Source organism: Pseudopipra pipra, chromosome 5 (genome assembly GCF_036250125.1).
Source record: "Pseudopipra pipra isolate bDixPip1 chromosome 5, bDixPip1.hap1, whole genome shotgun sequence".
Classification (NCBI taxonomy): Eukaryota; Metazoa; Chordata; class Aves; order Passeriformes; family Pipridae; genus Pseudopipra; species Pseudopipra pipra.
In genome coordinates, this window is record NC_087553.1 from 3,939,507 (window position 1) to 3,967,403 (window position 27,897).

A 27,897-nucleotide genomic window follows, 5' to 3' on the forward strand; every position below is an offset into this window, starting at 1 on the left:
TCACTATGTCTCACTCACATCCAGTCAATTCCTGGACTTCATAAGCTTTTCCTGTAAAATTGCATCCAAGAGAGATTCATGTTCCCAAACAGGCTCAAACAAGCTTTTCCAGTCTAGTGTTTGATCCTCTACACAGTCCACATCCCACCAAAATTCCTTTATAATACAGATATTTGCTTTATACTGAAACAAAATAACTTCTGGAGTATAATTCATACTCTCATCCACTTCTGCTTTAAATTCCTCAAAAGCAATGGGACTTAGTGCCCTAATTTCCTTGAATCTATAAAACAAGACAGTTAAAAGGAATAATTATGGATTCATATCTTCCCCACACCCATCAGCCTGTGGGCACACTGAGAGAGGAAACCTGCAGTCTCAAAGACTTAGTGAAATACTTGGAATTAAAATTTTCCTTTAATACATTGATGGATCTTAGTCTTGTTTCTAAACCTACAAGAATCACTCAGGCAAGTCTCTCCTATTTGAAGTACCCTTTGGTGCCCGACTCCACAAGCACCAGGAGATTTTGGGAAATAAATCACCACTATGTCACAGAACTATCAATTCTCTTGGAGAAAAAAAGCTCAGCTCTTCAGCAACACATTCCAGTGCTGCCCCCACAAAACGCTGTTGCTCTGGGGCTCTGTCTCTTTTATCTATCTTGCAAACATCACATTTCCTGCACCGTTTTCCACATCCTGCTCACACATCACTAAATCAGACGGTTTTTAAATGACTCTCACAGCCCCTCAAATTTCAGCAGTTTCAAAGCCACACTACAGTTTCTGAATGAATAGAACCACCTGTGCACCATCTCATTTCTAAATTCCAAGCTTGCCTGACATGACCAGAAAACATTGATGTTGCCACTCTGAGGGGATGCTGCACATTCTTTTTGGCTGCTCTGAAGTCCATTCCAGGAACAATACATCCATCAAGTGAATGATTCAGGGGGGGTTGCATCTTATTCAGGATGTTTTGCAAGTTTGGAGAAGGCAAGAAAAAAGCGATGCCTTTTTCAGCAGAGTCATTCCTTGAAATAATTCTTTGATCTTCTGCCTAAGGCAATATCTGCAAGAGTTCATTTGGGTGAGGCATCAAGGTCATCCTGCTGCTCCCAGATCTCTGAGCACCTGAGAGCTGGAAGAACAGCCCTATTAATTCCTACGACTAAACGTTAAGCTGCTCTCAAGGTGTCTCAGCATAGTCCTGACCTCATACTTCTTCCTCAGACAAATTAAAATGAAAATGTCTGAAATTTTAAGCACCAACAGAAGTTGCTCCTAAGTAGTTTAAAAATTATATTTTGTCACCTTCTAAAGTCCCCTTTGTCTTTTCATACTTACATTTCCACACCTGGATAACCAATCTGCAAGTTCATTTCTAAAGTCAAGCCTGTGCTAAGGCTCAAACACAAAGAAACCCAAAGCTTTCCTCACCTATATTTTGAGGAAAAACAGATCAGGACCATAGCTAATATATTTTTGACCAGCTCAGTGACCCTACCTTGCTGTTTGAGAGAGGGTAAATTGCCTGCTCTTTTCCCAGACAGTTTTTAACTGCTGCTCATGAAAGGTTTCACTTTCACCTGCAAATCATTATTCAAAGTGTCACTAGGACACTTTTCCTTTGACTCCTACGGATGCACCCAGTTCTTTTTTCAGATGGCATTTTCATTATTGCTTTATTTCCACCTCCAAGGCTTCCAGCTCTTGTATTAGAAACCATATCAGTTCTCTCTGGTCTCTTTTGAGGGTCCATATTATTTCTTGTACCACAGCTTCACATGTAATACCAGTCCCAAATTTCCATTTTGGAGGTTGGATCCATCCCAGGATACCCTATTATCATTAGTCACAGGCAATTATGTCAGTTCTGGAGACATAAAGGCTGTTTCTGCTATAAAGAAAAGTTTGAGATGGCTCCAGGTATTTCCTTGATCATTTATTTGGAAATAATTTTATAGAATCATTTAGGTTGGAAAATAACTTTAAGATCACCAACCAAATCCAAGGATTTGTGTATTCTTATTTTCCTGGACAGAGGACAAACCAAACAGCAGGAGTTTCTTTGATAACAGTTTTCAAGGAGAAGAGTGCTCAGCAGAACACTCATTTTTATTGCCCCTGGGTCACCATATCAGATTTTTCTCTGGCTCTGACTGAGGTTTTTGTCTTATCCTCTCTGTACTCATTTAGGCCCTTTTAGCTTGCCCTGATGATGCTGAATTTCTTTCTAAAAAGCTTCTTGGATAGCCGGACTCAGCTTTTCCTCAGGCTTTACCAAGTGTATGTGCTTTGGGTGATGATTTCCATTCTTTCAGTGATCTGGCTGCAGAAAGGAGGAAGGATTTTCTCTCTCACCCTCATTACAAATGAAGAACATTAATAATTGTATTTACCACTGTCAAAGAGGTTCCATCCAACATTTGAGCATAAACAAGTGTAAAACTCTCTTCAGCACACTTTTTTCTTGTCATGATAAGTCACATTCTGCATCTTTAGATGCATCCTTAAGATAAAACAACTTTTGATACATGGAAACTTTAATAAACTAACTAGCTTTGTCACAACTGCCTTGCTCCCGTGAGATAAACCAATATAAAACAATTTATGCATTGAACAGCTTAGTAGATCAACACTTACAAAAAGAGCACTGACCCAGAACTTGGAGTCTTTAGTTATTTTCCACAATTTGTCAAAAACCTTGTGCAAGTCTCTTGTGTCTTTAATCCAGTATTTCCTCTTAAACATACTTTAGATCCATGGTTGATAACTCAAACCAGCACTGTCCCACTTCCAGCTCAAGTAAAGCAATTCCATTAGGAGCAGCCTAATCACAGGAGGGAGTTTAATCTGACATGGAAAGGAAACGGACCAGGTGAAACCAAGTTTGACTCCACAGTGTGGCCTCAAATGAGCTGGTACAACCAAACTTCCCATGCAAATGGTTTTGCTATATCCTAGATATTCCAGGGGGGTTGCAACATTAACTGGTCCTTACATTCAGTGGCAGAAAAACCTGTTCAACTACAAAAGTTAATACAGACAAGAATTATTGCCTGCTAGGTCCTGACCTTGTTTTGTTTCAGCAAGAGAAGCCATTGCTGACACAAACCTCTGACCCAAACCCTGCAGCTGCCCAGAGGCCACAGCAGTGCCCTCTCTGAGGAGCCTCTGAAGGGTCTCATGACCAAATCCTATCAATCTTTTAGTATACCTGAAGATCCAGCCAAGGAAGTAGAAATCTTAACTTGGCTTCTATTCAACAGGTTATTAAAACTGCCTCATGATATACTTGCAATTTAAATCTACAAATTTGCAGGAGTAGGACCTACATTTCAGATCACTTATACAGGAAATAATGTCATGAGACTTAGTTACTTTTTCTGAGTAAAATAATCTATAATATCATAGAATGGCCTGGGTTGGAAGGGACCCTAAAAATCATCTCATTCCAACCCCTTGCCATGGGAAGGGACACCTTCCACTAGACCAGGGTGCTCAGAGCCCCATCCAATCTGACCTTCAACACTTCCAGGGATCCAGGGGCAGCCACAGCTCCTCTGGGCAACCTGTGCCAGGGCCTCACCACCCTCACAGGGAAGCATTTCTCCCTAATATCCAATCTAAATCTGCTTTCTGTCAGTTTGAAGCCATTTCCCCTTGTCCTGTCACTCCAGGCCCTTGGAAACAGTCTCTTTCCATCTTCCTTGTGGGCTCCCTTCAGGTCCTGGAAGGCCACAATCAGGTCACCCCAAAGCCTTCTCTTCTCCAGGCTGAGCAATCCCAACTCTCTCAGCCTTTCCTCCCAGCAGAGCTGCTCCATCCTTTCAATCAACTTTGTATGTCAACTTTGACATACAAATAAACTGTTACGTCTTCATCACCTAAAAAAAAATTCCTCTTAACTTTCTGTATGTTATTTTGTATTTTTATCCTTTAAAGGCAAGAATTTTTTTTCTGTATACTAATATTCTTTATAAATAACATGCTATGATGATATGTAAGGATATCTACAAAGATAACTGAAAATCTTGAGACTTGGACTTCCTGTGTTTACTGCAATAACTTCAGTGTCTTTAAAGCAACCTAAAGTCCAAAACAATTCTACATCAGTTCATTACTTACGAAACCTGTTTGACAGTAAAGCTTCACTTACTGAGTTCTGCCTTCAACCTGAGAAGCATTACAGAGATGGCCCTACCTGATTTTTACATCAGCGAGTCTGATGTAAAACCTCATTTTAGAATATCAAAATTCCACAAAACTCTCCACCTAAACCTGACTTTTCATCTCTCTCTAAAGAGCCAAGCTCGCTGGGCCCTGTCAAATTTGGGTGAGGAGTGAAGCCTATGGATTGGCACCCTCAGGCTGGTATTAAGTCCACCTTGGCAAAAGGTGATAACCTCAATAAATTGTCCAAAATATCAGAGAAAATACTACTAACAGGCACTTAATCTCTTTCACTCCATGCAGTTTGTTAGGTTGGGGTTTTTTTAATGAAGAATTTAAAAAAAAAATAAATTTTTAAGTAGCCTTAAACTTTTATTCTTTGATGGGAAGAATGGACCTTGCTTAGTGATGCATTTGAACATTTTTCAGCATTCAAAACTACACAAAGATCTGCTCTCTGTTTTCAAAACCGATATCCAGTCTTTCCCAATCCATTCATTTTGTTTCCTCTCTTTATTTATTGTTTCTGAACAATAAAAAGACACGAGCCAGACTGAAAAGGTGACTAAGAACATTTTAGCAAAGTGCACCACTGTTCCTGTTACCCGGAACAACTGGGGGGCCTGTCAGAAATCTAAGCCCAGCTAAATGTAAAACAAAATCAACCAGGTCATGCAAAAAGCACTGCTTGGGATCTCAAGCACTCACATACCATTAGTTAGGCCCCCCTACCTGCAAAGCACACACTTTAAGTTAATGGAAGAAAATTACTACTAAACTCAGGGCACTTCTTACATTTCATTAGTGACCATTCTGGTTTTCAAGCTTTTCTCCATGAGGGAGTTTTCAGCTGCCCCTGCAACACTGATTAACTTGTGTGTGTCAAGTGCAGGGAATAAAAAAGCTGTTTGAAATTCAAACAAGCTCCTAAAAGGGAATCAAGATAAGAAGTTCAAGCATTGGATCACAACAAGTTTCTGTATTTTGAGATTCATATAAAAAGCCTCCTTTCAGGGTTTGTTTGTTGATTTTCTTTTAAATGACATTGATTTTTATCTGCCGGCGGTCAAAGAATAAAAACTTGATTACTGGTTTTAATACCAATTCTTGGTACAGAGAAGAGCTGTAGCAAACTTAGTATCAAATGGTAACAACCACACTTGGATATGCCCTTCCAGCCTCCTTCCACCAAGTATTTCCATATAAATTTCAACTATATGTCTTCACTCATGCAGCAGCAACAACCTAAAGGGACATTTCAAAAGAATTGCCCAAACTGTATTACATAGGAATTATCAAGTACTAAATCCATTTTATATAACTTTTGTATTACAAAAGGTCCCATAGGCAACCTTAAAACTCCTATTTCTTTCTACAGGAACTGAACCTTCGCCTCAGGCATTCTCCTGGAGAAGGTAATATAATTCTGCATTTTCCTAAACAACACCAAAAACCCTTGGAACAAAAAAAAATCAACAGGTATTCAAATGTTTGAGACCACAGCAGCCTTAGCACAAGACTCAAACATTTGAAAAATCAAAGTACACAGAGAGTCACAAAATCAGCACTAGCTGAGCAGCAAGACCAGTCCTGACACAACCTTTTGGTTTCCACAGCCAAAACAGCCCCTCAAAACCTCCACCAGTACCTAATATAGGACATGAATAACAGGTCCATTTTAACCCTGCTTTTTTGTTTAACTCTTTTCCCAATTTTGCAGCAAAAACTTACCTTGCTAGAATGCAATTCCTTGGTTTAAGTTTGTTTCATATTTGAGGTGAACTGAGGTAGTGAAAACAGAAGTTACTTTTACTTCTCTAGAGAGAGGGAACACAAAGCTGCTGGACAACTGAGGCTTCCCTGTGACCCCCCAGGAAAGGAAGCTGGAAATCCTGGGAACTGGGATTCACTTCCCACACAGCTGCAGGCCCAAAGCATCAAGGTTTAGCATCATAAACAGAATTTACATCAGGAAGTGTTTACACATCTTCATAGTGGTGGAAGGATTGATTCAAGTAATTAGATGGAATTAGACTTACAATTAATCAATGGAAGTTTAAAAGAATCAGTCACAAGGAAATTATGTCCTTTTAACATAATTAAAATATACACCTCTGATTAAGTGGCAAAACACAACACACACACGAGGTAAAAAAGCAAAATCCCGAATGACCGTTCATTTTCCTTCCTCCAGTTTTGCCATAAATATCCCCTATCAAGTACATCATACAAGAAGTAACATACCTTTCAAAGCAAGCAAAAACCAGACTTTCAAGTGCAGTAAATCCACGTGCAGAGGACACAGCTCGGTGTTACTGCTCAACAAACAGGCTCAGGCTTCAGCCGAGTAGCAGCTGCCACCTGCACCTTGAACAGCAAAGGGTTTCAAACACCGGCTGAGCAAAGGTTCAGGAGCTTCTTGGGAAATCATATTCCAGGCTGGGGAAGTCAAAGATTGACCTGACTCTTTCCTCTGTGGTACCTTTAAAATACAGGGTAGTCATGATTTCTAACAGCATCAAGAACCACGTCAAGACTGGTTTAGTTTAGTTAGTCCTCTCATTACGTAAAAGGAAGTTAAAATAAAACTTTAAGTCATGCAGGTCAAACAATCTCCCCTGTCTTTCCTGACTACTCCCCACATTACCCATAGCCCAGCCGAGAACTTGTAGTATGTCTTATCTCAATTCAAAATTCCTCTCTTATTTCCATTACTACCACACAGCTTACAGGTAAACTCCCTCTTGCATTAATCAATCAGTTCTTTCCCTAACCCCAATTTTCTCCCCAGTTCTGCTCAATAACGAGCTCTCGCACCAAGGATATTCCATTTTAGCACACAGACTCATAAATCATAACACGGTAATTAAGTCTAATGCTTTTTTCCCCTCACACCCAGGCTAGGCTCTGTGTATAAGGAAAACTTCAGAAACAAGTCTGAGCCCTCCGGGGCTCATTACTTGCTGCATTCCCGTAAGGCTGCTTTGTGGAAAGCTATGTCTCATTGTTTATTTAAGGATGGCACTGTTGTTACAACATTTGAAACTGAGCATCAAAATAAAGGCTGTTACAAATGGCAAAGCTGGAGATGTGCCTAATTGCTAGTGAGAGTGGGTAATTACAGAGGATATAAGCTTTGATATATGTACTGCATAGCAAGGTATGCAAGATATAGGGCTGTATTTACGTGTCTACATCTCCACTTACACGGCATTTATTGTAAGATCAATGAAAGTGTTTAATAATGCATCTAATATAGCTTATGCTTTACAAAGTTATCACAGAAAACCAATACCCCACACAGCTGAAAAGTGCACATTAGCATATATTCAAAGTAGCTGGAGGGTTCAGAGCAGGGCTGCTGCATCAGAAAGACAACCAAAAGAACGTATTCCTGAAAATGCCAAACCTACACAGTATTTAAAAAAAATTACACACAATCAAAACTGTCAAATCTCATTGGCACCGTTAGTCTGGAGGATAAAGTACCTAGGAAACAAAACCTACAAGTGCTTTTGCCCACAGAAAAGCTGAAACGCATCTTCCCTTCCCTCTTCCAGGTATTATTTGATTCTACATATACCAGAACTAAATTATGAGTAACTCTAGTTATGCCACTCTCACTTTCTTCAGGCTTTTTTATTCTTTCCTGACTAATTACCTTTTTTCAGCTGGGACATGAAAGAAAAATTTGCTATTAATTAAAGGATGGATACTCTGTTCCTTAACCATGGCTTACATCTTCAGATAGTAGCAGAGAAGGGTTAGAAAAATAAGGGCTCTGATGAAAACTCTTCATTGTGTGTTGTGAGCATCATCAGTCACTGCATCTTTTCTCTTAGGGACCATTCCTGAAGGCACCAGGATGACAAGTTTTAGCCTTTGTTATATTTGGAATATTCTGATTTATGCTGTTTCTAAAGCACTTTCTACTTCACCTTGCCTCTTCACGAAGTGTGATTGACTCAACCTGTGTGTGAAGTCCAACTTCAAAAAGACAGCTCCTGCACAAAAATCCAGTGAAGGAGCTTGAATAAACCTGTGATATTTCAAACAAGAAAGTTCCAGGAAGCGCTTTGAAAAATTAAGAGGAGATATTCAGGAAAAAATCAACATTAGACTGAGAAAAATTAGTAAAAATACTCTACAACACACTTTTTGCTGCTAATGAGAAATGCATCCCAGCACCCCTCATCATCCAGGGCCATGTATGACCAAGCAGGCGGGTCCTGCTTCATGCTCCAGTGATTATGTTCCATGAGATCTCTCCCTGCTATGGCACAGAAGCACATTTATGGAGGTGAGACAGGAATGCAGCTCCCCATGGTGACTAAAAGGCTCATCCTCAAACTTTCCTACAGCTGATCCTGGCCATTGTCCTTACTTGCTTTTTTCCTTCCACCCCTCCCATCAGGAATACTTTTTTCTCCTCGTTGTACTGATAGGTGATTAATACAATTTTCATTGCCAGCATTCACAGCCAAAATACTGGGAAAGGTGGTCTCAAGTTCAGACACTAAGACAACTTAAGATAACTGGATTCACTGCCTGGCTCTGACACACCCTCCCTGTGGGACATAAAGCCTCCAACTGTGCAAAAGTTTTACTGTGTCAAACCCCTCAGTATGAGCACAGTTCTATAACCCAGCACAAAATACATCTTGCAAGGGCAGAAAACTATCAAGGGATGTAAATTCCTTCTCCCAAACGTTTCCTTTTCTGCACTAAATTGCAAGGCTATCAGCTTATATGTCCAAAAGCATTCTCCTATTTAAAAAGGAAGGAGGGGGAGGTGAGGGATTGGAAAAGCCAGAAGACACACCATCAGCACCTCAGAGCAGCATCCAAATCCAGAATAAGCCAAAAGCCAAGCAGAAAAAAGAGCAGGGGATTGTTTGGATTCTCAGTATCTCAAATATCCAAAGGCCTGCTGAAAATGCTGAGCCCTAAAACCCTTTCCTGTACCAATAGCCAGAGATGCCCCTCTCCATGTGGGATCCACAGCCTGGAACATCCTCCTGGAGATCAGTGGTTACACCTCTTCTTCCAAAAAAACTGAGCCCAATCTCTGCCTCTTAAAATATGGATATAGGAGGAAGAATTTGGAGCAGACACTGTCTGACTTCCCTGCCCCCATCCCACCCTACAGCACTAACCCCAGATGTGGAAGAGAGGTTCAGTCTCCTCTTCAGACTAAGAGAGATCAAATGTGAAAGCAGAGCCCTCACCCCCACATCCAACAGCTGTTTATAGTCATGAGACAGTTCAGAGACAAGGAGGACGAGAACACAGATTTCCTCCAGCTCAAAGGAGTGCTCCAACCCTTTGAGTACCACTCACAGAATCTTGTTCCAGCAATTCCCGAACGCTCATTCCAGAGGGAGGAGTGGAAAGGCCCTCCTGCCCTCACCAGGCTCACCTGGATCAAGGGCCAAGGGTGCAGATCCCCTGTCTCCTAAAAAAGGCAGTTGGGACCTCCTAAACTACACAAGAGGAATATTTCCACACTCAGATTATAGGAGCTATTAACCTGACCCCACACATGACCTGAACAGCTCAGCTACATCTTTCTCTTGGCTTTAAGTTTTCAGGGAAAACGGAGCATGTGAAAATTTCTGCACCAGCACGTGAGGAAAAAATACTCTAAAATGCATGAAACAGCCTATGCTTAGAAATCTCCCTCAAAACCCATTTGTTGAGCTGGTTCAACTCCTCAAGGAGTGAGATCCCCTGCCATGACAGACCTTCCCTGCTTGCAGAGGTGCTGGGCACTTTTTTATCCTATTTATAGAACAGCCTTGCTCACACTGTTTAGGAAACAATCAGCCTTTGACAGCTTAAAATCAACAGGACTCTATCCCTGCTCCAGAGTCATAGGCCTGAACTGGATTTCAAGTTCTTGAAACAGCAGGAGACTCCCCAGTGGGCTCCATAGTGCAGGTGACAGGTTGGTTTGCCCAGCAACATTTCAGGTGTAACCCAGGCAAAAGCAATTAAACAAGGACCCACAGCAGTCAAAAAAAAAGAGAAATCATTCCTAATCCTACCCCACCTTGTCCTCACCAACTAGAGGCACCTGTGGAAAATGAGGGTTGATCTTTTCAGGTGTTTGCAAAGTGCAGCTGAGCAAGTTTTCCCCGAGTATAAGAGTTTTTTTCTGCCTCTTGTGTTGCTGCAACCAGTCCAAAGGCAGCAATTGCTGGCACAGATACGGTAACCTGGCATTACAACTTCAAATGTCAGTCCAAGCTCTTGTACCACCAGCAGAGGGGTTCATTCCCATTCAGCAGATATGGGGGTTTTTCCACTGGCAACTTCAAGTTTCCTGCAGCTCCTCCACTCCAGCCTCCTGGCTCTGGGGCTGCTTTTACCATGCCAGAGAGCAGGGCACAAAAAAGTTGGACTGAAAAGCCAACAGAGGTACATCAGCATTGTTGAACTCCTGGCCTGTCACTGAAGAAGAGATGCACACAGGAGTCCTGTCTCATCCCAAGCAGTTTTCTTGAGCTGGGCTGAAAGAGAGCCTGGACAGAGTGTTGGCTTGAGCTCAATTATTTCTTCTAGTAAAGAGCTCCCATGTGCCTTAGACAAGCTTTGATCTTTGCTTCTCATCTTTAAAACTGGGAATAAATGTCCTGCCTTTACTCCAAGGGATAAGGGGAGGATCAGCAGCCTTAAAACTGTGGCACAGCAATGCCAAAACACATATTGGAGTGACAGTCATACAAGCATTAGTCACAGCAGAAACATCCGTAACTGTGGACAAGCAGGTGCTCTCAGAAAGGAAGAACACAATGAAAAGGAAAGCACAGCAAATTTAGCTTCCTCCACATAGCAGAACACAGAGATGAGACAGAACAAGACAGCAAACCAATGGCAAAATAAAAAAAAAAAAGTGCTGGGGTTAGAAGAGTAAGAAACAATATCCAGCAATAAACAATTGCAGAAAGAAAACATTTTCAGGCAGGATTTAAAATTGCCAGAGTCAGCAATGTCAGAAAGGACATGTGAGACAACACAGACAGTCAGTGAGAGGAGGCGCCAAATTAACAAATAGAGGAACAAACCATTGAAAAACACTTGTCAACAGATTAAAAGAGTGAACAGCAAGGATTGGATGCAATAATAAGATTAAAAAATATATAAAAGACCTTGAACACCATCTCTTTTCCAGTAGCAGCACCACACCAAGTATCTTACACATTCACTGTTTGCATTTTAATACCAACCTTACTTCACCCTACAGTCCCCCATGGAAGGGATCACAGAACACAGGGAGGGTACACCAATACAGGAGCGATATCCGTGTTAACCAGCCTTGGCAGGTTTAACTGTTATTCCAAAAGGTACCATTAACGTTTAAGCAGCAAATGACACTGATATTTAACTAGAGTTTAAGCTGCCTTGTCCATGGGATCGCTACAATCCATGGAGTGCAGGAGACGTTGCCAGTGACAAAGGTTTCAGGACACGCTTACTTTGGACATGCCACAAAGTTACTGGAACTACTGCAGCTCTCCTGGGAACATCAGAGGGAACCGCTGCACCCTCGGGACACCTCACTGCAGCCAAACTTCAAAGAAATGTATCAATGTATCACTATCGTCATTCGCTGAGGTTTTCCCTCCTGGATTCCAAGAAGGTGACTTAAAGCGGCCAAGGTTAATAAAAAACTGAAGCAAGCGGCAGTTCAGTGAAGCAGCCACAGCTAAACTACACACCCTTTCACCCTGCAGAGAGAAAGAAGAGCTCACGGGGGAAAAAAGGCACCTCCATTAAATTAAACTATCTGATCGTAAGTATCTGATCATCGACAACCACAGACAAGACCTCAGGCAGACACAAACCAGAAAGAAAGGCGTGCAGGTTTTTAACGAGCTGATTCATGGCAAGATGAGCAAGGAAATTGTCAGAAATTCTCAGAGGTACAACTAAAATAAATAAATAAATAGATAGATAGATAAATAAATAAATAAATGGCAGCTCTGCGTACTGACTGCGCTAAGGGCACAGCACAGCGCAGGGGCTGAAGAACCTCGGGTATTCCCGGGGGCGCCGGGGAGTGCCGGGAGCTGCAGGAGGAGGTACGGCGGGGCCCGGGCCCCGCTCCCCGGCCCCGAGAACTTCTCTCATCCCTTCCCGTTCCCCAGCACTTCCTACTTTCCCCGCTCCGCCGAGCAGGGCGCGCTGCCGCCCCTTCCTGTGCCGCGGGCTGCGAGCCCCGCACTCACTCACCCCAGCGTGCTGATGAACCCGTTCACGGAGCCCTCGGCGTACAGGGACACGATGTCCCCGATGTACAGAAAGCTGGACATTTTCTCAGACATTCTGGCTCATTTTTTTTCTTAGGTTTGTTTTTTTTCTTTTTTTTTTTTTTTCCCGTGAAGCCGGGGGTGTTTTTTCCGCTTTCCTCTCCCTCCTTCGTAAAAAAAAAAAAAAAAAAAAAAAAATATTAAAATTAAATAAATTAAAGAATTAAAATACAGGCAAATCGGAGGGATCCAGGGAGGCTCTGCGCGGACCCTGCAGCGCGGTGCGGGCTGACATGAGCGCGGTGTGCGCGGAGCTCCCGGCCCGGCCCCGCCCGCCCCCCGCGCCTCCTCCGCCCCCCGCCCGCCCCCGCCCCGCCCCGCCCCGCAGCCACCCCCGGGCTCGGGCAGGGGCCGGACACCCCCGGGATCGCAGCCCCTGCACCCCCTCAGCCGGGAGAGATGCGGCGGAGACCCTCGGAAAGCCTCGGAAATTCCCCGCGGTGCGGGGGCGCGGGCGGTCCCCGCGGCTGAGACCCTTCCCCTCTGCCCGGAGACTGCGCTTGGTGTGGTCACTCAGCCTGTGTCACCCTCTGGTTTATGGCTTTCAAACTTCAGGAGCCACGAATCCTTTATTTATTTTTTTTTTAATCGGAAGCAAACAGAGCTGCATTCCCTGTGCGGGACTTCACAGAATCACAGGATGGGTCAGGTTGGGAGGGACCACAGTGGGGCATCTGCTCCCACCTCCCTGATCCCAGAGCACATGGCACAGGATTGTGTCCAGACGGTTCTCCCAGTGAGGGAGACTCCACACCCTCTCTGGACAATCTGTTCAGTGCTCGGTCACTGCACAGCAAAGTTCTTCCTCATGTCCAGGTGGAACTTTATGGGCATCAGTTCCTGCCTGTGGCCTCTTGTCCCATCTTGTCCCGCCCGTGGCCTCGGGCACTCCCAAGCAGAGCCTGGTCCATCCTCTGTCCCCTCCCTGCAGACACTGACACACATGGATGAGGTCCCCTCTCAGTGTCTCTTCTCGAGGCTGAACAGGCCCAACAGCACGTTTGCTTAAGATAATTACCACCGATTTAACAAAAAACCACCCTCACCCTCGATGTAAAGAGAACTCTAAAAGCCTTTTCTGCCCCGAAAAGCAGGGACACTGCAGCCTCCCCACACTCACTAGAGGAAGAAGGCCCAGCTGCCACAGAGGCTACAGCCAGTGTGGGATTTTTATTCTTAAAAACTCTGTGCATTCTTTAAACAAAAATGTAATTTTCACTAACGGTTTTAGGAATCATAGTATTTCTACTTTTCCAGATTTTTTCAGCTCCTAAATACAGGCAAACTCAGCAATAGTATTTGTCACCACATGTGTTCTTCCAATAGATTATTTGGATTAAAAAAAAGCCAACAACAACAAATAAAAAGAAACAATAACTCACGCAAGTCTAACAGCCTGATCAAGTACTAGCTCTCAAATGATAAGAATACAAACCTAGTTGCAGGAACGTGCAGACTGCTGGTAGTGAGTAATAAGCTGAGAGTTTCACACTTGCATTTAATTTCCCACATATACAGCTTTTAGCCTTATCTCACTTCTGAGCATAAATTCTTGACATCAGAAATTATGAGTCTCAAAGTAAAAATGAGAAATTTTAACCATCTATCTGTAGAGAAAAAAAAACCTGTTATGCCATTCTATTTTGCTCTTTTAAGGTGAATATTTTGGATTTGTTACTTTTTTATACAAAAACACCACCAAAGAACTCCCCTATGAGGAAAGGCTGAGAGAGTTGGGGTTGTTCAGCCTGTGGAAGAGAAGGCTTAAAGGAGACCTGATAGCACCTTTCAGTACCTGCACAGCCTACAAGACAGGTGGAGAAGGACTTTTTACAAGGGCATGAAGTGACAGGACAAGGGGCAATGGCTTCAAACTGAGAGTAGTCATAGATCAGATATCAGGAAAAAATTCTTCCCTGTGAGGGTGGTGAGGCCCTGGCACAGGTTGCCCAGAGAAGCTGTGGCTGCCTCATCCCTGGAAGTGTTCAAGGTCGGGTTGGATGGCCAACCCAAACCATTCTGTTATTCTGTTTTATGATTCTATGATCTCCATCTCCTCCTGTACACATACATACAACACAGGCCCCAGATTCACCAAATTCTTTGATTTCAGTCTCCTGGAGTAACTAATGACAGCTGTTAAAACACTTCTGGAAAAGCAATATGAAGAGAACAGGTGACAGATCTCCCATTCTGGAACCAGCCCCTGCACAGGAAAACCAAAGATGAGGCTCTTCAAACTGCCCCAAACACACATAGTGAATCCAAAAATTGCACCAAATTAAAACATACCAGAATTAGAAACTGAAAGTCCAAGCAGCACAAGGCAGCAGAGGGGAGAGAAGCTGTGGATCCCTGCCCACAGGTCAAGTGAAAAGCATGGACCTAAGGGCCCTACCAGGAGCCACCCCACAGAAGGCTCAAGTGTTTTATCCCATGACAATGTGGATCTGGACAGTTTGAACTCGGGGCTGAGCAGAAAAGGCTTTACAATGCATTGACAATATCCTGTGCCCTCCTGCCCCTGTTTATCTCAGCCATTTTATACCAGGCTCTAATGGCCTAATTAAGATACTTTAGCCAGGGAGGTTTCACATTTCCCAGCAGTAAATGAAATCCTGGCATGCCTTAGATTAGTGGGAGTTTTCCTGAGAATCAACTTCAGAACTTGGCCAAGCAGCAAGGTTGCCTGTCCTTGGTGCAAATCCCCATTTGGGACCATTCTGTCAGGAAGGTATAACTCTGTTGCCTAAACACAGGTTATTGGGGCCACTTGAAGTGTCCTTTGGTACCTGGGACATCCCTGGAGGCTGTCAGCAGGGAAGCAGGACTGCTGTGTCCTTGACAGCTCTACCCGTGTGTGTTTTGCCATTACAAGAAGGTTAATTCAGGTCACTTTGAAAATATTTAGTGTTTGCTTGCCGTGGCTGATAGGAGCCCTACACTTGCAGCCATCTTTGTCCCTTCCCCCCAAGGAAATCAAGGCACAGGCTGAATTCTCCTTCATTTCCAGGCTTGTTCATCTTGGCTCAGGCTGGATCGTGCCAGCAGCAGAAAGTTGCTACCACCTTGTAGCTCTCTGGTGATATAAATTAAATGAAATCTCAGTCCAGTTCCAAGCAGTGGTGGCTGTTAACTAGAAATGAGTTGTATGAAATCAGTTTTGCAGAAAAAAAAAAGCAGAGGTCAAACCCAGAAGGCAGTCAAGTATTTAAGCAAATGCTTCATTTCAAACCTGTGTCACTGAAACACTCCAACAACCTCAATGAAGTCACCAGATTATTTGTGTGCCAAAAATAACCAAGCACTTACCCACTTGGTAGAGCAGGACTTAAATTGGTATGAAGATCACCCAGGAAAAGCAGATCTGAGGAGCCCTTGATCATCCTCTCCCTGCAGACAGACAAACAAAAGTAGTGACAAATGCTACTCCAGCATTTTTAACAAGCATTAATGCTCTTCTATTAAAAGTAGTGATTATACCTCTCTGAGTGCTAATTGTATGAAGATAGTATCTAGAAAAATTTAATTAAAATGAAAGAAATTTTGTCATAACAAGTCTACATAGAAAAAAATAAAGCATGGTCAGAGATGGTAATGGAATATTGCTTCATTTATCTGGAGCAGAAATAAACCAAATTGGTTGATAAAATGGACATTTTTACTACAGTTTTTTACCTTGCAATTAGCTGCAGGGTGAAGGTGAGGCTGCTTAGTCAATAGCTGGGATGTGTTTTCCATCAGTTATCTCTGGTGATCTTTTGTTCCAAAGCTGGGAGCACAGGCTTTGCCATGAAACAGGACCCAGACTCAGGAATCATCAGTCAGTGCTGACAGACAGCCCTGGTGCACATATTGCTCTGTACATTGTAAAAGTGAAGAAGCCTTTCTTTCTCAACTTTCATTTGTGAGCTATTACTTATTTTCAGAGAATCAAGTGATTTTTGCGGTGGTATTCTGAAATCAGCTCTCTCTATAAAAGTATTTGCAATATTTGAATGCAGGGACATTTTACCATGATCTCTGTGTCTGATTTTGATGTTCATTGTGGTGCTGAGGTGCAGGAGAGAAGCAGTTTATCCACAGAGAGATCACTAGAAACACCCCATTGCAGCACTGAGCATTCACTTTAGATGTGTAAATACACAATATTAGAAAGTCCTCAGACTCCAAAAACTCACCAAATAAATAGGCAGATGTCATCATACTCTTGTTCCTTTTTTACGCCTCACATCTCAGGAACGCGTCTGGATTTCCTGCTCATCTTGTCCAAACAGGGGAGGCTCCTGACAGATGTCAAACTTTTTATGCATTTGAAAATTGTCTGATTGGAAAGATTTTAATCCCACACCTACACATCTTGTATGAAGTTACAGATATACAGGTCACTCCAGTGAAGGCAAACTGAACCAACCACAGGCTTATACAACAGGCAGCATTGATGTTTGTTTGCACAAAAGCAGGGGATACTTTCCAGCTGCAGGGGAAAAGGGGGAAGAGAAGAATGCCTTTAACTGTTTTAATACAATAGATGGAGATGGGAGCAGGCCAAAACCCAGGCAGGCACCCCATACAACTATATGAAAGTTTGGACCCAAAAAGCCTAGGGTTTGTTTCTCATCTTTCTAATAGGGGAAGGGGGGGGGGAAGAAAAAAAAAAAGAAGAAGAAGAAATATCAAACCATTCCAGACATTTTGATATTTAAAATCCAGCTCTGATTTCAAAGCCCATCTGTAGCTGGAATATTTTTAATGTACTTATCTCAAGCAAGGCACAATTAACAGCTTATGTGAGAAAGGCCTGGCTTTTAAAGGCACCTAATGAAGTTTCCCACACAACCTGGAGATGCCCATTACCTTCTGGATGTTTGTATTTGAGGCACCCCAGCTCTTCCTTGAGCACAAGGGCATTTCCAAACACTGGGATGTAGAAAAGACAGCACTTCTTGGCCCACAGGTTGGATCAGAGGGTGCCTCAGCAGCTCATTTTGACAGTACCCGCACGCAGGGGTTGATTTATGGCTGGTAGAGCTTTGTTTTGCTTTGCCCACAGAAAACGTCAGAGAACTGGTGATTTCTTGATAGATATCCAGCTGTGGGGACTCAGTTGGCCTTTTTTTCTCCTGCTGGGAGTTAACTCTTAACTGGTGTTGTTTTAAACAATATGCAGGTATTGGTGCCATACAAAATATGGTTAAAAAAACACACACCAAAAGAACACCTCGGGGTAAAGCAGGCCTGACAGAGATAAATGGGATTTAGCAATGTAATAAAGCACTGAATCATGCAAAATAAAAGCCATTATTTGATTGAGAATGAGAAAACCAGAATATGGAGCATTCAGTACTGGCTTACCCACTTCATTCCACCTGGCTTATTGGAAACAGGAAATTCTAGCTGAATTCCTAACACCTTGTTTTATAAAGGGCTTTCTCTCAGAGGGAAACACATTTTTCTCAACATTAGAGGTGGGCAGTTCTCACTAGGATGTGGGTGTGAGCTTTGCATCCTCACCGGGTCACACTGTGGTGTGATGCATGGACAGTGACTGTTTGACTTGCTCTTTGCTATATCTGAATTTACAAAAGTAATATATGTATTAATTCAAGTATTTAAATAATCACTGGCTTGCTATAATAATTTCTTGAAAGAAGCAAACTTAGAAATAAAGGAAACTGAAGTTATTTGTGAATTAATGACTTAAGCAAAAGGAGTTTAGATTAAAGAGGAAGCCTGGCTGCCCCTCTTGCTGTGGCACAATGCAGCAGCTATGTAAATAAACTCCTGAGAGCAGCTCCAAGCCATTCAAGTGAAGATATTTTTCCTTTGCAATACATTCAAGCCTTTTTGAAATAAGTTTCCAACTGTTTAATGACCAAAGTTGTTCATTCAAAGAGCCAAAATACGAAAACCCAACCAAAGCAGGAAGGACAATGTGCCTCTCTCTCTGAAAAACACCCCTATAGAAAGGGAGCTTTATTTAGAGGGTTCAGGAAGCTGAAGCGTTGCCTTCTATCAGCTCCCAGCCACAGAAAGAGCATCAGGAAGGGCACAAAAATGGACTTACTATTCCTACATGGAACAAGTGCCAGCAGTTACACCAAATTTGCTTTCAACCTTGCAGAAGTCCCCGCCAGCCCCCACAGACTTGTTAGTCAGGCAGTGTCTCCTGGGCTTTTCTTTGCTGCTTGGCTTCCTAAAAATGAAGCCTTTCCCTACAAAATAAAGACAGAGGGACGTACCTTGTTGGAATTTTCTCTTTTGCTGGCAGTCAGGAGACTTCAAGAGGTTCAAACCTGAAAATGCAGGGAAAGAAGTGAATCATCTTCATAAAACAAAACCAAAGAAAGCCTCCTTTTCAGTCCCAGCCCACCCCTAACCACAACCTGTGCAACAGAAGAATCAACAGACCTGTACAGTGACTGTAATTAAAAAGCCATTGTGTTTTGACTCCTCTCATTAATACTTTATTACCAACTGACCCCATGGCAGTGGTTACAGTGTGGATACAGCACAGGTAACATACAGCAGTTCTTTAAAATAATTAGATATTAAATCACACAAACAACATTTCACAGAAACTCAATATTGTATTTTTTTTAACTCCAAAATTAAGAAAGCTTTGCACAAATTCCCGCAGTAAAATCTGAAAAAAATAACAGTTCTAGTAAGAAGCCTAAAATTGTAATTGTATTTCCATGCTGGATAAAGTGGAAATAGCTAGGAGCTAATATATTTTTAAAAAGTAGAAAATATCTGTAATTGCAGTATGGCTGCAATTTAATTGCAATCATGGAGCTTGAAAAGTGTACCTGAGGAATACCTCCCTACCTTTCCTAATTTTATCAGGAAAGATGTAGAAACCTGTGGAAGCTTTGCACTTCAGGGCTGCTTAAAAAGCCTTGTGCTTTTGATGTTGTTTGCTTTAGGGTTTTTTTTTCAAGAATTTTATTTTCTTATTGAAAATCTTTTGCAAAATTAAATACAGTTGGGGTTTTTTGCCAGAATTGTGTCCTTTCACCAGCATCCTGGCCATGTTTAAAGAAAAAAAAAAAGAGCTTTGCCAGCTTTTTTTTGGTTTTTGACCACATTAGAAATTACCAGAGGGGAAAGAAAATTGTGATTATTTTTCCTTGAGCAGCTGTCTCGATGCCCATCCTCCATTTCTACCTTTGGGATGAAGTGCATTGCCCTTTCTGGTCCAAGTTTGGGCAAGGAAACAGCAGGAAAAGCAGCTTTTTTCAGGAGAATCAGTCTTTCCTCGTGAAAGCAGGGGCCACAGACCTTGACCTTGGGCCCATTCCAGCTTTCAGATGGGGAGGGGAACACAAAAGGCTTTGGGTAGTTGGCACTGCATTTCCAGAGAAGTAAGTTATGGAGGTCTGGAGTCATTAAAACCCATATGAAGAAATAACTCCCCTCCCTCACCTCCCCCTAAAAGCACAACACTGAGTATTGAAGTTTCTCAGAAATGTGTTGAGAAGGAAAAATTAGAAATCAGAAAGAATTAATTTTTTTCTGTGGATTACTGTGTCTAGAGAACTAATGGATAGGGAATTACAAGAAATCCTCTTGGACAAACTCAGCCCCCCCCCATCCCCTCTGATCAGCACTAGTGCATCCAGGTTGGATCCTTCCAAAGTCTCTCCTACTTTTACCTGTCCCAAACGCTCATTACTTCCCAGGACATTATGGAATAATTAAATTAGCACAGCCAAGTGACTGGGCTGTGATTCCAAGGAGGCAGAAAATGTCTTTGAGGCCAAATATGGACCAAGATTTGAGGTTCACCCCACCTTTATTTCAGACTGATTTTAGGCCTAGATGAAGGAAGTGTTCTATACGGGAGATGTTCCCAAAGGATTTCTGGCATCTCAGCTCAGTTGTGCCCAGGAAACAAGAGTCTGAATTAGAAATTAGAAACGGATTAAGGGTTTTTTTATACATTAATATGGAATTACAGACACCAAAACACTACAGCACATTTGGATCCCTAGACTGGACTTTCTCTCTTCCTCATAGTCCAGAATGCAATGGATTGAAACAAAAATCTTGCCTAAAAGTTATGTTGAATCCTGAACTGCTAAATTTTCCTGGAACTTTGAAAACATAAAAAGAGGCTGCATAATAATCACATGAAAATACCTCAATTGCTTTTACATTGTCTTGTCCCTGAGAGTTAAATTTTTTTCGTTTAGGCTTATTTTGTGGGATTTTTTTTTTTAGATGTTCCTCATTTGGTTGTCTTCCTTAGACACTTTAAACATTAGCATAACGCAGCTGAATCCTTAAAAGCTGAGACATGCAATTTCAGATCCTCCAGCATCATGAGATTTAAATAGATAAGTGATGTGAGTGCTTGATAAAATCCCTGTTTCAATGCTATACAAAAATTAAAGCAGTGAAATAACCTTCTGTTTCTCAGTAGCTCTTGCAAGATGTTCTGCATCTTAGTAGCAACTTAGAAATATGGATATGTTTAGGAAATTAGATTTTAAGTGATCTGCAGGCAGTCACAAACCAGGGCATTAAAAAAGCAGAACCATCACCCACAGTTTCCATTTGGTCAGTCTGAAAAAGGCAAAGTTAGCAGCAGATAAATTAATCTACCAGTGAAGCAGGATTTTGTTTGAAAAGCACGGAAGAAATGCATATTGTTACCATGTCACAGGCAAAGAAACTGCAGGAATTAGCTAATAAAATGAAAAATTTAGCATGCACTTGGATACATTTAGCACTGCACTTGACATTATCTCCTAGGTGAGCCGCAGTAACATGAAATTGCTGGTTGAAAACAGATGGGAAACATAAAAGTGAAGCCCTGCTATCTGACATCAGCACAATTAACACCTCTGTTTCACAACCCTGGCTCCCCCCCGTGGGAACTGCCACCTCTTCCATGGCAGGGACATAAACAGTGCCTGTTGCACAGTTGTTATTCCATAGCTGTGAGCGTGAAGAACATGCTCACAAAGATATATATGGAGTGGGATCATCTCAGGGCACAGACTGGATGGGGACTCACCCCCAGGTTTACTGGAGAGATAACATTTTAATGAGAAAATGAGCGTAAAAAAGAAGGCCCAAAAGGAAAAAAAATGCTGATTTCTATCAGTTTTCCTCTCATGGTACAATTTGTTACCTAACATCTTGGAGAAAAACATACTTCCCATGGCAACCAGAGCATCCAGAAATCCCCTGAGCTGCACCCCTGACAGCTGGGCTGATAAAGCAAAAGGGCAACTGCTTCCCCAAGACTGGGAAGGGGGCAGATGATGTGGCTGATCCTTGGTGTCATTTCTGCTGCAGTGAAAAGCGGCAGCAACCCCCCATTCCCGCAGCACAGGGGTGCTGGGATGAGCCCACTCCTCCTCCCAGCGTGTGCTGCCAAACCCCCTCCGAGCTGCAGCAGGATTGCACCCCAAGCTCTCATTTAATCTTTGCTCTTCTCTTCCTACCTTGTCCCTCCTGTTTTCAATCTCTGCAACAGCCATCCTTCCATGGCAGGGACAGGTGATGTCTCCCTGCTGCTGCTTCCCTGTGTCCCTCATTTCTCCTTGTCAGCCCCTGGCTCACGCATATCAGCTATGAACTGGGAGCATGGAGGATTTGGGAAGTGGTGGAGAAAAACAGCCCTTCCCCAGCAGCAAGAATCTTTCGGTGTAATTTGATAGATAAAAGTTTCCTCTTGGCCATCTTATCTGAAAAACTGGTTTATCCCCCATTCCCACTGTATGTAAGTTCTGCATTAATGTACATATCTGGACAACCTCCATGTAAGAAACCAAAGTATGACCCCCATAGGACACAGCACAGGTGAGGAATGAAAGAACTGAGTTATCTGGGAAGATATTTGTAAATTTAGCCTGAGAAGCAGGCATGTAGAAAGATTTACTTATTTTGTGTTTATATTATAAGGTGACAAACCCTGGTGAAAAGGATAATTTGTGTTCCCTGACCAAAACCCAGGAACTTGCTACAGGACTCTTAACACTCACTCCCAGAAAAGCAGCAGTTTATCAGTAACACACAATGTTAACAAAGAGCAAAGAGATATCCCCCAAAAAATGAAAAGTAGGATTCAAATTGAAGGGAAATAAAGGAGCCCCTATGTGTTTCTAACAAAGCTAAAGATTAATGGGCAAAACCATAAATAGAGAACCCAAGGAGCCACGTGCAGTTTGTGTGTGGAATGAACTCTGTATTGCATAAAGCTCCAAGTAAATGAGCTACACCAGGGAGCTCTTGGATGCTCTTCACCTGTAGTAAATCAGCTACTTTTCATTATTTCCCACTCTTACTTCAAGCGTATTCATCTCATTTTTAAACAGAGTATTTTCTGTACCCAAATGGCAAACAAATCACTGATTAAATGGAGAGATATCATGCCCAGAAGATTTGCATCTAACAGCACCTCAAGTCATGTAATTAAGCTTTGTAACACCACTGCAAAGGGCTTGAGCTAAATCTCCCCAAACACAGAGCTATAATTGCCTCAAAATGAGGTTACTAATTTATCTTTTAGTATCATATCTCCCCCCCACCCCTGGGGGTATTGTGATGCCTGAAGGTCCCCAGCTTCCAAAACAGGAGTAAATTTAACTCTGCAGAATGATCCAAATCCCACATCCACAAAGGGCTCACCTCTGTGCTTCCTCACAGGAGTCCTGGGGGTAAGACAACAACCCCAAATCTGCATAAAGATGATGGCAGGCAGGATGGGTAAGCTGTGTCTGCTCTTCAGCAAGCTTAAAAATGACATTTATGTGACAGCTACTTGGGAGAGGGACTTGAGAGAGCTACTCATGGCTTGGATTAGAGACAGGAAAAAAGTGAAGCAAATATGTCTTGGAGTGGAAAATAATTTGGCCTGTGGCACTGATTTTGCAGCTTTTATTGATGATTGTTCAAAAACATTTGTTTCTAACAGCTGCATATGTGGTAAGTTAAGATGGTAAATAAGCTCTGTAGTAAATAAGTCTGCCCTGCTCCACCAGCCACCTTCAGCACTGCATTTGAAGAGTCACCTTCCAGCCTCTGCCTCATTTGCTGCCTCATCCACCCAAAAACACCTGGCCTTAAACATGGGAGAAGAGGGAGAGAAAGAAATCTCTAACTCCCAGCAGGAGAGGGCCAAATAATTGCACTCCCCACACTGGATTACATTCATTTACTACCTGCCCAACAGATGAGAGCCCTCCATGCACAGACATATATGAGACCTCTTGGAAAATAGCTCCAAGGATTGAATCCAAATGAAGCCCCCTCCTCTTTCCCAGCTCCCACAAGCTGTTCTGTCTCTGAACAGCCCAAAATTACAAGGCTGAATTGTCAAGAAACAAATTGTGTTTGCCCTGGGGGATGAGACAGAGGAGGTTTCTTCCAATCTTTTTTCAAACTGCTCCTGCCAGGAAGCTCTCCTGGGCTCCAGCCAGCTAAACCCTTGGAAGAGAGGGAATGTCCTTTCCAGACCCTCTAATGGGACAGCCCCAGTGCTCAGCAACAAAATTGGGCAGGGATTGCTAAGGGTTGACATTTCTCTCCTGTTGGGAGAAAAATAAGGAGCAAACCAGACAGGGGCTGTATTCCGGTGCACAAACCTAAGGCTGGCCCAAAGCTCAGGCTAAAACCATTAAACTTCCATTAAAAACATAAAAAAATGAGCCCAAAAAACCCCAAACCCCTCAACAACAAAATCCACAACACTAAGTGCACATTCTCCAGCACTCTGCCACATCAAGACCAGGATGTGGAGAGTTTCCAAGGACTGGTGTTTATCCCTCTCTGTTAATGCAGCTCAGAGGTGTAGAGTGAAGTCATTGCTACTGGACAGAATTCTCCTTGGGATTTGTCCTCAGTCCCAGCTGAAGCCTAGGAGGAAGCAGTCAGGCTCTGCAGTATCATTGAACATTTAGGATTCAAACTGGTTTGTAACCTGCATGTCAAATTCTGCTCTCCATGATATCACATAATCCTCTCGGTTTCCAGCTGGATTGTCTCTTTGCTTAAAAAGAAAATAAAAAAAAAATAAAATAAAAATGAACACACAGATTTTCAACTACATAAGAACTGCATCCCACAGTAGAGATTTCTCTGGGGCTTGTTAAAGCTGGTGTTCTATTCCAAGGGTTGGACCTGAGCAAACACTGGAGTGTCTCATCACTGTCTGTAACACAAGTGAGAAATGAAGTGATGCCAAGGGCTGTGGCCTCCCAGCTCCCGAACCAAACCTGCAGCCTGGGAAGAACCACCTCATGAATTTAGGATGTGTGTACAAGATGGATCTCTGAAAGCACAGGAACTCCAGCAGACCTCAGTCAGACAAAACCTCCCTTCATGCTAAAGTTGGAATTTAGCTGGAGCAAAGACTGATGAATCTCGTTTCTTGTTCAAACTGAGAGAGACACTGGTGATATCCTGGCAGGTCAAGTTTTCCTGCCCTGCCTGCTCCTGTGTCCCAGGAACCAGCTGCAGGGACGGGGTGTTTGGCTCAGTTCATTCCTGGTAATTACCGAGACTATCTCCTGTTTACCTTGGTGGAAGCACCAGGACATGCAGAGCACGGAGTGTGCACCTCTGTTTTACCTGTGCTGGCAAAAACACACAGAGGGAAGATCAAGAGATTAAAAAGAAAGCTTTTTCAGCATTCTGGCTAGCTGCTCTGGAAACCCTAGGAATCTGGGAGCAAGGATGTGCACAGACAGGTCTGGAGCGCTCCAAGCAGCTGTTGGCTTTGCCAGCTCATCTTCTTCTACCAAGCCAAGAGGGAGGACAAGACATTGTCAGCCTCCTTTAGAAAAGGGGTGATGAAATGAAGCACAAGGTGGTTATCCCACCACAGAGCACAGGTTTACAGTCCCCAGTATCTGCCCAGCAGCAGTTTGGTCTAGTGGAACTGCTCAGGATTTACATAGAACCATAGAATAATTCAAGTTAGAAGGGACCTTAAAAGCTATCCAGTTCCAACACCCTGTCATGGGCAGGGACACCTTCCACTATCCCAGGTTGCTCAGAGCCCCATCCAACCTGGCCTGGAACACTTCCAGGGATGGGGCAGCCACAGCTTCTCTGGGCAACCTGTGCCAGGGCCTCACCACCCTCCCAGGGAAGGATTTCTTCCATGGCAGGACTCAACAGGTAGAGATCTTGGTCCTTCATATGTCCCTTGTGTGCTGGTGAGGCACAGCTGCTGTGCTCACCCTGCCTGTAATGGGGCCCACATTAATGTGTATCAGACAGACTTAAATTTGTCATTTAACCCCAAAAATGCAGTCAGCAAAACAGCAGGACTCCAGCCCCTCTTCATTTGTCTCTATGCAGGTGGGGGAAGGGAAGCAGAGCACAGGACCCTCTGTAAAAGAACAAAGGGAATTTTTACAAGAGAATTTCTTAGGTCCAAGAACTCGCTTAATATTACAAGGCTTTTTGTTCCCCAGGTACCAGTAGCAGGTAGGACTGAAATCATTGTATACATAGAAAGAAAACATTCTTTTCTAGCTGAAGCCCAAGCTGTCCCTGAATAAAAGTTACAGGCTGGGACATGGCCTCTCCTGTGGCACTGCAATGTTTGACTCTTCCAGCTTCTGTCCATTTTCCCTACACTTTCTTACTGTAGTTTCCACGGTCTTATCACTTGCCTGTTTTCCACCCTCTGTGACCACTTTCCCTCTCCATTCTCCACTCCTGGAGTTGCTCCTGCAGAGGCCAAACCAGCAGCCAGGCTCCAGCAGATCAAAACGCCCGAGCTGTCAGTGTTCAAACCAGCTTCAGAGCAGATAAAAGCACTTTGCCTGTGCTCTGCTCACTGCTCAGGCAGGGAAAGGCTGTTTTCCCACAGAAGTCACTGACATGAGCAATCCAAAAGGAAAACCTAATCCCTCTTACTATTTTTTGCCCTTCTCCAGTGAACCCCAGTTTGGAGAATCCAGTGCAATAAGCATCACTGGAGAAAAGAAGTCTTCAAGCAAAAAACAAGCACAAAAGTCTAGAGCAGCTCCTTAAGCTCTCAAAATAAAGTGGTTTTTCTGTTTACAGGTGTCAAATTCCCAAGGACAAATATCCATCTCACTTTAAATTTCATTTCCTGAGCTGTAATTTATCTCCTGAAAGCAGAACTGGTTAATCCCCACCTGTATCAACTCCACAAAAAAATTGTTTTCCTCCTCCTTTTCTAAGAGAACAACCAATACTGAGGATTTCAGACTCTGTTTTTTTCATCCACAATGAGAAACAAACCCTCAGGTCTGAAGACCACAAAGCTCTAAGGAAAGATATTTAGTTTCCAACATTGCATCTAAGGCAACTCTTAAAAGCTTACTGAGACAGCACATCCAACACCAGTATTTTCCTTCTTTTGACACAGGTGACCACAAATAAATATTTATTTTTATCTTTTTCCAAGAGAGATGCCTCACACAGGAATGCATGACAGAAATTGGGGGGGGGGTTAAATGTATGCTCCCAAGTTGACACTACTTTGTGATTCCAGGACTTGAGCCCTTGCTGTTCCTGGCAAAATGAGCAGTTTATAACCCTTGCTTGAGGCCATATTGGGATGATTTTTAGGGTATCACTACCAGGTAAGAAAAATAAATGTTGATGTTGCTCTGGTCACTGAATACTAAAGAGGTAGATTAAAAAAATAAATCATACTTTCAACAGAAATAAAAGCTGATCCATGACACACTCCTCAAATATTTGTAACCACCCACCTCCAGTGCCACTCTCGCAATCAATTAGGGCTAGTTGTAAAAATATTCTGAGGGAGAGGCCAAAAAAAAAAGTTATCAGCAGGAATTCTCACCAAAAGCCTTTCGCTGGATCATTTCCTGTGCCCCGAATCCAGCTGGAAGTGAGAGGGCGGACACACAATCACCCACTGCCACACAAATGGAGGAAACTGCAGCCTGTCATAAATCTGTCAGTCAGGGTCCAAATGGGTATCAGGAGGGTTGGGCTTTTCTTCCCCCCAATTATCACTTGGCAGACACACAGAGGCAGAGTTGGGAGATAAAGGATTTTTTTCAGTGGCCTGGCCTCACAAATTCAACTTGGAACCACAGAATGGCCTGGGTGGGAAGGGACCTTAAAGACCATCCAGTTCCAACCCAAGGACACCTGCCACTATCCCAGGTTGCTCAGAATCCCATTCAACCTGGCCTTGAACACTTCCAGGGATGGGGCAGCCACAGCTTCTCTGGGCAACCTGTGCCAGGGCCTCACCACCTTCACACTATTTTCTTCCTTATATGTAACCTAAATTTCTCTTCTTTAGGTTTTTACCCATTCCCCCTTGTCCTGTCACTACAGTTCCTCTCTGGTTTCCCTGTAGCCCCTTCAGGTACCGGAAGGTGGTGTGAGGTCTCCATACAACCTTCTCTTCTCCAGCTGAACAGTCCCTTCTCCTC

At 43.0% G+C, this 27,897-nt stretch overlaps 1 protein-coding gene across 3 annotated transcripts in view; it reads right to left on the bottom strand.

Annotated features, from left to right (window-relative positions):
* The window catches only part of ITPR2 (inositol 1,4,5-trisphosphate receptor type 2), a 270,280-nt gene that overhangs the window by 229,213 nt on the left and 13,170 nt on the right, over window positions 1–27,897 (bottom strand). Inside the window, exons 1-5 of one of the 3 annotated variants that reach the window (XM_064654172.1) lie at window positions 20,287–20,424; window positions 18,733–18,786; window positions 16,672–16,776; window positions 15,803–15,883; window positions 12,414–12,597 (exon numbers count right to left, since the gene is read on the bottom strand). In XM_064654172.1, coding sequence (XP_064510242.1) covers window positions 12,414–12,505 — 92 coding nt within the window. In that variant the 5' untranslated portion in view covers window positions 12,506–12,597; window positions 15,803–15,883; window positions 16,672–16,776; window positions 18,733–18,786; window positions 20,287–20,424. Of the gene's footprint in view, window positions 1–12,413; window positions 12,598–15,802; window positions 15,884–16,671; window positions 16,777–18,732; window positions 18,787–20,286; window positions 20,425–27,897 lie in introns of those variants that run through there. The other 2 variants (XM_064654171.1, XM_064654170.1) reach the window with 2 other exon arrangements.